At 45.6% G+C, this 9,394-nt stretch overlaps 1 protein-coding gene across 1 annotated transcript; it reads left to right on the forward strand.

The window, feature by feature from the left end:
- The first annotated feature begins 6,459 nt into the window (after positions 1 to 6,459).
- Positions 6,460 to 8,811, forward strand: LOC131271593 (protein RCC2 homolog). The gene is made up of 6 exons (XM_058273078.1): positions 6,460 to 6,927; positions 7,115 to 7,190; positions 7,273 to 7,775; positions 7,861 to 7,955; positions 8,041 to 8,305; positions 8,397 to 8,811. The coding sequence occupies exons 1-6, from the start codon at positions 6,613 to 6,615 to the stop codon at positions 8,565 to 8,567; spliced, it is 1,425 nt and encodes a 474-aa protein (XP_058129061.1). The 5' UTR covers positions 6,460 to 6,612; the 3' UTR covers positions 8,568 to 8,811.
- Positions 8,812 to 9,394: the final 583 nt, after the last annotated feature.

Raw genomic sequence — 9,394 nt, forward strand, 5'->3', positions numbered from 1 at the left:
ACGAATAGAAACTATTATGCTTGGAACAGATTTACGTTAGTATCAATATCTACAACCTGTATAAATAAACCTTTTCAAAGAGTTTATGTAAGATATGAAAACTCGTTTCTTTAAATTAAAAAAAACCCTGAACAAAACAACATATCAAGTAACCTCATCGATTTGTTATTAAAGTTGACTGTTTAATATGATGTCATAACGTCGAAAAAGGAAGTACTCGGAAGGAGAAAATAAAAGCTTAGTTGATATTTGTAGATGATTAAATCTATTTTAAGTTAATTATACAAAGTACGTTCTTCTGTATTGTACGACAAAATGCACTTACTTCCCTAATAATGGAAGACCTGTCCATTTTGACAACCGTTTAGCACCTCCCACCAGAACCACTGTGCGTGGTGAGCAGGCAGAAAGGGCACCGATGCCTCACACCCAGGTATATCGACCCAAAAACCGTTTTTACAAACATCTTGTGGTTATGGTGCTGTTGGTTTTGCCGTTAGCAACCTTCCACCTCCATTGCCACGTTTCATATTCTATCCACCCGCACCCCAAACCTTTGGCGAACCACAAATCTGCTAACTCATCTTCATTTCGAAACGATTCGAGTTAACGTGGCTTAACTGCCCCCAGGCTCCAGAAAGGCTTCGAGCGCTGATGGGTAGGTGGGCTTCATGGAGTAGACTTTCTGTGACTATCTCGCCACACAGCCCCCACCACCACCCCCTTTCTCTTTCCTCTTCACACGTGCAAGTTTGGATTTGTGTGTGCGCGGCTGTGTGTGAGTTCACGTTCCAGGAGAAACAGCTCGAAGGCAACTTCAAATATGCCTTTCTTCCGTAGTACGCGTCGCGCTTTCGTCATCTAAATCGCCTAAAGGACACACTAATAAGTACGGATCCCGAGCCTAAGTGCACGGACACAGGGCCACAGTACTCGACTCGAGGAAGGAAAAACGGCCGGAGGACTAAAGAAAAAAAATACACACACGCAGACGAAGGAGGTAAGAAAAGGGGAAAGTAAAATAAAAGTGCCACACGGGAAAATCTTTACCACGCCACCAGCATCGAAAGATAGGGAGCCCGATAGGGGTGCTTGAGAAAGCAACACACTTACCCTTAATAAATCCGCACTCGTGCCGTATCCTGACAAGTACGCCCTTCCATCTCGATGAGCTTTTGATCTAATTCTTGATTCGTATGGTGTTTTTTTTTCCTTCGTCTTCTCCCCGCTCCGGCTTTCGCTTCCCTCCAGCGGTGTGCTTCGAGCTGCCTTTCGGCTAAGGTCGACTCTACACTATCACACTTGCACGTCACACGAGGTGCGCCACCCCTTTTATGGCGGCGAACAGAAGGATCCTAGAACGGGCCAGAATCCTGCACGGCCACCGTCTTTTTGGGCGGGCTTTGGGGAAAGCGTGCGTGCGGAAGTAGTTGAACTGTGTGTGGGGAGGGGAGATGTACGTGTGTGTGCCCTTGGGTTTGGGGTGTGTTTCTTCACCACCTGTCACGGCGCACCATCGTCCTGATCATGATCAATCGGATTCGCTCGGAATAGCTTCTTTTTAATCGCAACCGATTTAGCACCGGAAGGGGCGTGGGGCAAAGGCTGGTCGGTACAACTGCACGCACGCACGCACACAATCACTCGTGAACTTACACACAGAAACACGCGCGGCGATGGTCGCGAAATCACTCCACTTTTAGCTGCCCGTAGATTGGTGGGCGCGCGCGAACTTCAGATGAACGGAGGGATATCGATTGTTTCACGATTTTCACGAACAAGATGACGACGGTTGTAAGGACGGTGAGTCGTATGTTGCGTTGAATAAGCGAGATCAAGCGAGAGAAAGAGAGAGACAGACAGACAGGGAGAGCGAATAACGCAGAGACAAAGTGATTGGGGTTATGCGTGGGAAAAACAGAGAGAGAACGAGAGAGAGAGAGAGAGAGCAAGCTCCAGAACGAGTAGAGCCCAAGCTCAAGAGAAAAAACAATAGTCGAACACACGCTGGACACGGTTTCAAAGTTTATCGCGTATTGGTGGGTACGTGTTTTGTAACGGAGTTTTGAATCGGTGAAAGTGCTAGTAGTATCACGTTAGCCGTTACTAGCCGTTACTAACCGTTACTAGCCTTTAGTGGTGGTGGTGGTAGTAGAAGGAGTACTGACAGTTGCGTTGTTTGGTGGGAGTCGGAAAATACTGAGACACAGTAAAGTATTGATGTGTGCCTACAAATTTTGGCTAGACAGTTTGTCTCTTGATTGCTTCGTTCCTTCCGGCAGTTGAGGCAGTTTCCTTCGTGGGGAGTAGAGTGGGATGTTGCACTTCTATTGCTCCTGGTTCATTGGTGTACGATGCACGGGGAAAAAATAGAAGAAAAGAAAAACAACTATGTATAGATCAACCGGATTCAAGTATATGGCATTATTTTATCACAATAATTTCTTATTTATGACATTGTTGGTGTGACCAATTTGATTGTTTATATGCCTCTACGGAAATTGCATATATCGTCGTTCGATGTACTAAAATGCATCCTAATCCTTTTTTATATTTGTGAATATTCTATGTGCTTCACTTCATGCTGGCAAAATCACTTTCGATTCAAAAGAATACTTTTAGGTTGTTCGGTTGTCCACAATGTATGCATGCATTTGAATATTTTCACTTCGCACCCAGCATTGGAGCAGCTGTTTGACCTCACCACAGAAAAACACGCACGCAGCCAGCCAAGCACATGGCCTTCTTCGATCGGCACGATGTATAAATTCTCTACCACCAAGAGCGCACGCGATTGCCCATTACTGAGGGCACTCAGTCAGCAGCACTAACCACCTGCACTTTATCATTCGTCACCCGTGCATAACACCAACCCCAGCGCGCAGCACTGACCACTTCCGCCCAGCATCCACCGCCTTCGGCACCGCATGCTGACGCCATGCGGCCGCTTTTGCGTCGTTGTTGTGCCATCGTGCAACGCATGGGTTCCCCTGAAGGGGACAAGGGGCGCAAAAAAGTATCCTAAATTCACCCTTCCACAGTTTGTATGTGCGCGGGAGGGGGTGGTGTTTACGGACGCGTGTGTTTTTCTATTGTGCACTGCACTTTTCTATCCTTTTTTGTTGTTGTCTTGCCAACCTTCGGATGGCGTTCTCTCTCACCACGGGCTCCGCCACACCGGGAGCCGTTCGTTTTCGCGGCAGACACAAAGGGGCCACACGTTTGGTTGTTTCCCCACGAACACACACTGGCGAGCGGGATCGTTCGACCCACGACGAGGACTACGACGACGACGACGACTACAAACACGACGACGACGACGATGATGACGAGGACGAGGACGACGACGACGATGGTCTCGGTTACGTAACCGTATTGACAGATATGTATCTTGTGTAAGATTTTCGATACTTTTTTTTCTTCAACTTCGCTATACTCCTCACTGGATTCTGTTTAGAGATCGCCTTTCTTGCAAGCGATTCATAAATCGATCGATCCGATTTTCCGGATTGTGTAAAATGGTTGCGAACGGATAAGATTATGCAAACTCTTCACGAATTCCGCGAGAAGCGAGCGACAGGTAGACCAGGGCGGGGGCCAGGAGGTATTTCGCTGGGAATGCGAATGCGTATTTAGGTGCGATTGTGTAAGAGTATCCGCGAGCCTCTTGATACCTCGGTACTGTCGAGTGGTTTCTGTCACAATAAGGACAACAAATGGACACGCCAATGCTTGCCAGCATGTTTGTCTCTGTACCACTACTGGATGCCAATTTGTGCTCAAGCAAATGAACGGATCTCCGCACCTGTCACTGGGGTTTTCCGACCGTTCTACTGTTCTCCTTTCCCAACCAGCTGTTTGCCGCGGTACGGTCGAGTGGTTGGGATTCAGCAAAAAACTTTACAGTTCTAAGTGATTATGGCGCTACTAACGTGGTGCTAAACAACTACAGGGTACCTACAGTTTGGAAAGATTTGCTGCCTGCTGCGATTGCTTTTCGCTTCCCGCGAGATGCTGACCGAGCGACGGGAGTACGTGGTGAATAAGTTACTCTATCGTTTTCACTATAATTTGACGATTTTTGTTACGTTTTTGTATTTTATCACATGAAGGGGTAGCTGGAGCACAATTTTTCTTTCCTTTGGTCCTTGGATGCGAGTCACACTCGGGGACCGTTTGGACTGCTGGGGAAGAGAGCGTCCACACGGTCTATAGATGACTCCGGTCAAACTCCCAGGAGTGCACACGCACGTACAAAGACACACACAAACATTAACGGCGCACGGTGTGTATCACGTAATCGCACGGATTTTCTAATCACGGTCCTCCCGTGTGGGTGTGTGCGTATGTGTGTGTGTGTGCTGTGGTGGAACTTTTTATTTTCCCGTGGTGGCGGCGATGTGGATTTTCAAACGGTCGAAATTCACTGCTGCTAACGTGTACGGACGCACCAAACCACCGACAGCGCACTGATCCCGTCACAGGCGGCCGTTTTCCACAGCGACCGTAAACCGAAAAGTAGGAAAAACTCAAGAACAGCACTTCGTGCTCCTAGGACCAGCAGCGGCAGGCCGTAGAATGCATAACACCTTTTGCCTAAAAACACTCCAGCCCCCAGCGGATCGATGTGGCGCTGTTAGAGAGTGAACGTTCAGAGGGAATCATTTTCCATTATTCAGCGAGCTTTCGCCAATGCGCATGACATAACCGAAGGGGCCGTCTTTGACAAACAAGAGCAATAATGTTGAGCAAAAAGGGAAGGGTGAGCTGGGAGGGATGGCTATGTGGGAGGAAAAGGTGGAAAGATAGTAGAAACAAAAAAACATATGTATGCACTTCGGCGGCCGTGTGCTTGCAGGAGAGCGCGTACCTGGCGGGTCCGTTCCCGAGGGAGTCCTTTCATTAAAAGATTCCTCAGATGGCGGATTGCTGCTTAATAATTTAGACCTTGTAGGACTACTAATTAGCAACAAGAACTGTGCCGCGAATTTGCGGCGGGTCATGCACTTGCCAAGCATTTGATGTTAACAAGTACGTAAATCGTTGAATTAAAAGCTTGTGCTGGCAATGTGCGAGAATTGCTTTACATCGCGAAAACATCGATATGTTCTCATCTTCCTTTCCTTTAAAGCCGATGACATCTGACGATTGTAAACTATTAAAATGTTTCTAAAAATATCTTTCCCATGCCTTCAAGAAATTTCGCCGAGAAACGGAAGCATATGAATAAAAAACGACGAAGAATATCTTTCCGTTGCATATTTAATGCACTCGAACCACGCGGTGAGCTTTTGAATGGTTTCGCTACGGCAGAAACCTACCACCTGGTATATTTAGTTTAATTTGCATGATTTTGATCCTCTTTGGATTTGGATGAAGGATAAGTTTTGTTTGTATTGAATTTAAATTTGTTATTTGCATCCTAAAAGCCAATGACCAGCTCGGGTGTTTAAAAGTATACAAAAAGAAATTGAGTCACGCTTCTACCGTTGGGAAGCTTTTAACGGTATTGTCAAGTCAACAATCTGTTTCGAGTCTTACGGAGTGAAATATCCGGTAAAAGGAAGAAACGATGTTAAAACCTTTAACTAGGCAATGGAGATCAAAATGATCGGGTGGATCAGCTTGCGATATGCTAAAATATAATCTCGCGCATTCATCTCCATCACGTTTCATGACGATCACGTATTCCGGAAACAAATAAAAAGTTTAGGAAAAATTGTCAAACATATAACTTACATTTACACAAACTGTCTGTGTAGAACGCATATAATGAGGGTAAGAAATTTCCCAGAATTATTTGATTACAAACTATGAAATTCTATATGTTGGTAACGTGGCTGATTATCAGTAATAGATCGACTATTTACCGTTTTAATTCATCATCATTTCAGTAAATCATCAAACAATTTACTTACAACTTTCAGAAACTTGAAAGCTTTCAACGAAGGAGTAGAAAAATGGAAAGAAGAAACTAAAATAATTTCAAAGGAACTTAGTTCACAGGGTATTTCGCTATCGTCATTTTAACGAAAGACGAGCAGACAAACTCGTTAAAGTTTTAACGAGCAGACAAACTTTAAATACTTTATTATTGTTTTTTCTTTAATTTTTGTAAAATTTAAAATTTCCTTTTTAAATCACATGACTTTGGTGTGCTTGGTTTTAAAAAAGGAACCACGAACAGAAAAGGAACGAACCTTATTAGTGCAGGTCAGGTTACGCACCACTAGGAAGGTGATTGAAAAAAAAGATCCAGCGATAGCAAGGTAATTATACTTCCAGGTAACGTTCAGTATGTTGTGCGATTTGACACACCATGATCGGCCGTTTTCCCTTGTTTACGAACTTGCGGCAGCTGCTTGCTAAGCAGGCTGACATTTCGTTCCCACAAAAATGGCGATGAGAAGAGCACACAGTACCACCTGGTAATACACGTACCTTGAGCGGCGTCTAGTCTTCACCGTTCTGTGTTGCGTCTGTTTGGCGTCTGTTTTGCGCTCCGGCCATCTACCAAACGATTGTCCTGAACTGCGGCATTTTCGTCTTCCTCCGTGTTTGTGATCAAGCTTTTGTCTGTGAAATCAACCTCCTGTGTGCACGTTTTGCAACATGTCATCCAAAAGAAAGCCGGACGGAACTAAGAAAGCGGTGAAAAAGCGCAAAAACTCCGAATCCAACTACGACTCGGACCTCAGCGATGAGTATCCGCGGGCAGGTGAAACTTCCGCCAGGGAGATGGTGGTGGAAGAGCTTCGCCCAATGGAGAAGCTGCCAGAAGAGCTGCTTGGTGCGTACGACAAGGGTCCCGGCAAGCTGCTCATCGCCGGAATGGTGTCCTGGGAGATGACCGGCAAGCGCGACTCGAAGGGCGTCACAAAGATTCGCCCGAACCTGTACACATTTCACAGATTCACCGGTGAAACGGTAAGCAGCGGGGTCATACTGGTGTTAATCGTAGAAACAAATTTCGACGCAACGTTCATTGACCTCCGCCACATGTAGTAGCAAAGGACGTGTTGATTGAACGAATTATTTGTCACTTACCTGAAAGTGAGTTGCATTTCGCTGACGCTTTGGATTTTTTTTTCTTTGTATCTTTTTGCTTCTACAGTACCGTTCGATGGCGAGTTTCTGCTCTGCAGCTCATTCCGTTCTGATCGACGTCAATTGGAAGGCCTGGACCTTCGGTATGAATCTCGCTCTTGGAAAAGGATATTTGCCTCCCACGGTCCTGGTAATATTAAATTATGATCCGATTTTCTTCAATAGGACGCAACCAGCTGAGCCAGCTTGGTCACGGGGACACAACAATGTACGAAAAGCCAACGCAGGTGGCTGATTTGGCCGACTTCAACGTCATCCAGGCAGCGTGCGGCCGTAACCATACGCTCTTCCTTACCGACACCGGTACTGTGTACGCCTGCGGGGACAACAAGAGCGGCCAGTGCGGCGTGGGTAACAAGCTGCCGACGATAACATCGCCAACTCGAATCAGCTACAACGGACCGCCAATCATCAAGGTGGGATGTGGTGCGGAGTTTTCCGTGATTCTCGATATAAAGGGAAATTTGCACACCTTCGGCCTGCCCGAGTACGGCCAGTTGGGGCACAACACGGACGGGCGGTACTTCGTCAACTCCACCAAGATGTCGTTTCATTTCGAGACGCAACCTCGCAAGGTGTTGGTTTACATGGAGAAAAACAAGGAAGGCCATGTGCTACCGATCGAGAATGTCAACATCATCGACTTTGCTTGCGGCAACAATCATACTGTAAGGCTGAAAGCAAAAATCAGTATTAGTTGTATAAGCTTCCAAAAATGTCCAAAACTTACCACCGTCTCTCTTCTTTTCGAAGGTGGCCATCGATTCCAAAAATCGTGCGTACAGTTGGGGCTTTGGTGGCATCGGCCGCTTAGGCCATGCGGAGCAAAAGGATGAGATGGTCCCGAGGTAAGCATCAATCTTCTATGCTCCACGTCCATGCGGTTATCTTCCGGAATGTCTAACCCCTTTTCTAACCCTTTACTCAATACAGACTGATTAAATTCTTCGACACGCAAAACCGCAAAGTAATGCGCGTTTTCTGCGGATCGTCGTACAGTTTGGCAATCTCCGACATTGGCTCGCTGTATTTGTTTGGGCAGAACAAAAAAACAGGCGAGGCAAACATGTATCCGAAACCGGTCCAGGATCTGGCCGGTTGGAACATTACCAGTATTGGCACGGGTTACACATCGATCGTCATATCGGCTGACGATTCGCTGATTGCCTGGGGCGCATCACCCACCTATGGTGAACTGGTAAGTTGTGGTGGCAAATGTTACATCTACGACCCGAGAGTTCTCTAATAACGTGTACCATGTCTCATGCACGTGTAATTCGTGATTCTAGGGGTTGGGAGATTTACAAAAATCATCATCAACACCGAAGGAGGTCACACGAATGGAGGGCATGAAAGTCCCAATGATAGCGCTCGGCTACTCCCACTCGTTGTTGCTCGTCAACACGGAGCACGAAAAGACAAAGGAAAAGTACGACAATCTGCCCGAGTTCGTCGTCTAAGCTGCGCCGACTGCTACCCTTTATGTGACTGCCAGTAGTGATGAAATTAAGCAAGAAGGTGAAGAGAGCAAAACACTCATCTACCAGATCACGTTTTCCAATTACAGTAACGGCCTGGAACCACTATCATTATTTTAACTAGCATAAGTTTTCCATCATCAATCCATCCTCAAGTATTTGTATTTTTTTTATTAAACGTGCATTTAGCTTTTCCGTCGGATATATTTCCGTGAAAAAGAACGTATTGATACGGAAACAGAATATTGATATTTATCAACTGAAGAATCGAAAGAACCGCCTTGAGCTTATGTTGAACACTCCTTTCAGTACTTTGTTTACTCCTCTTTCATCCTCTCGGTGTTATTTTCACCTAATTAGACGACTTATTCATATTATTCATGAATTTTAGTTCGAAAATTTACATCGATCAACCGAAATTATTCTCGTTTTACGTATATAGGTACCAAATCACAGGGATTTTCAGATGATATCATAACATCAGCACATGATATGATGGATCCGGGTCCGGTTTAAATCCAGTTTGAATCCGGTTTGAATCCTGCCCCGAACAAAGCTGGAGGATAGTTAATCAAACTTGTCGAACAAATCGATTTTAGCCTGTACATTCACGTCCTTATGCAGCGATGGGGACCTATGCTAGTTGCGTACTTTGCTCAAGTTGCTGTACCAGGATTATAATATCAACTGCTACGATTCTGATTTCAACTGACAAAGTTATAATAAACATGATCGTGTTATAAAATGAACTGATGCTGTTGGAAATCATGTGCTGCAGTTAGAAATAATGCTGCTGCTGTTATGATATC

This window comes from Anopheles coustani, chromosome 3, assembly GCF_943734705.1.
Source record: "Anopheles coustani chromosome 3, idAnoCousDA_361_x.2, whole genome shotgun sequence".
Lineage (NCBI taxonomy): Eukaryota > Metazoa > Arthropoda > Insecta > Diptera > Culicidae > Anopheles > Anopheles coustani.

Bases quoted from the DNA above. Each gene is read 5' to 3' on its own strand.
- LOC131271593 (XM_058273078.1), top strand. From the start codon at position 6,613: ATGTCATCCAAAAGAAAGCCGGACGGAACTAAGAAAGCGGTGAAAAAG. The intron at 7,191-7,272 runs GTATGAATCTCG...TTTCTTCAATAG, and splicing joins TTGGAAGGCCTGGACCTTCG to GACGCAACCAGCTGAGCCAG. The intron at 7,776-7,860 runs GTAAGGCTGAAA...TTCTTTTCGAAG, and splicing joins CTTGCGGCAACAATCATACT to GTGGCCATCGATTCCAAAAA.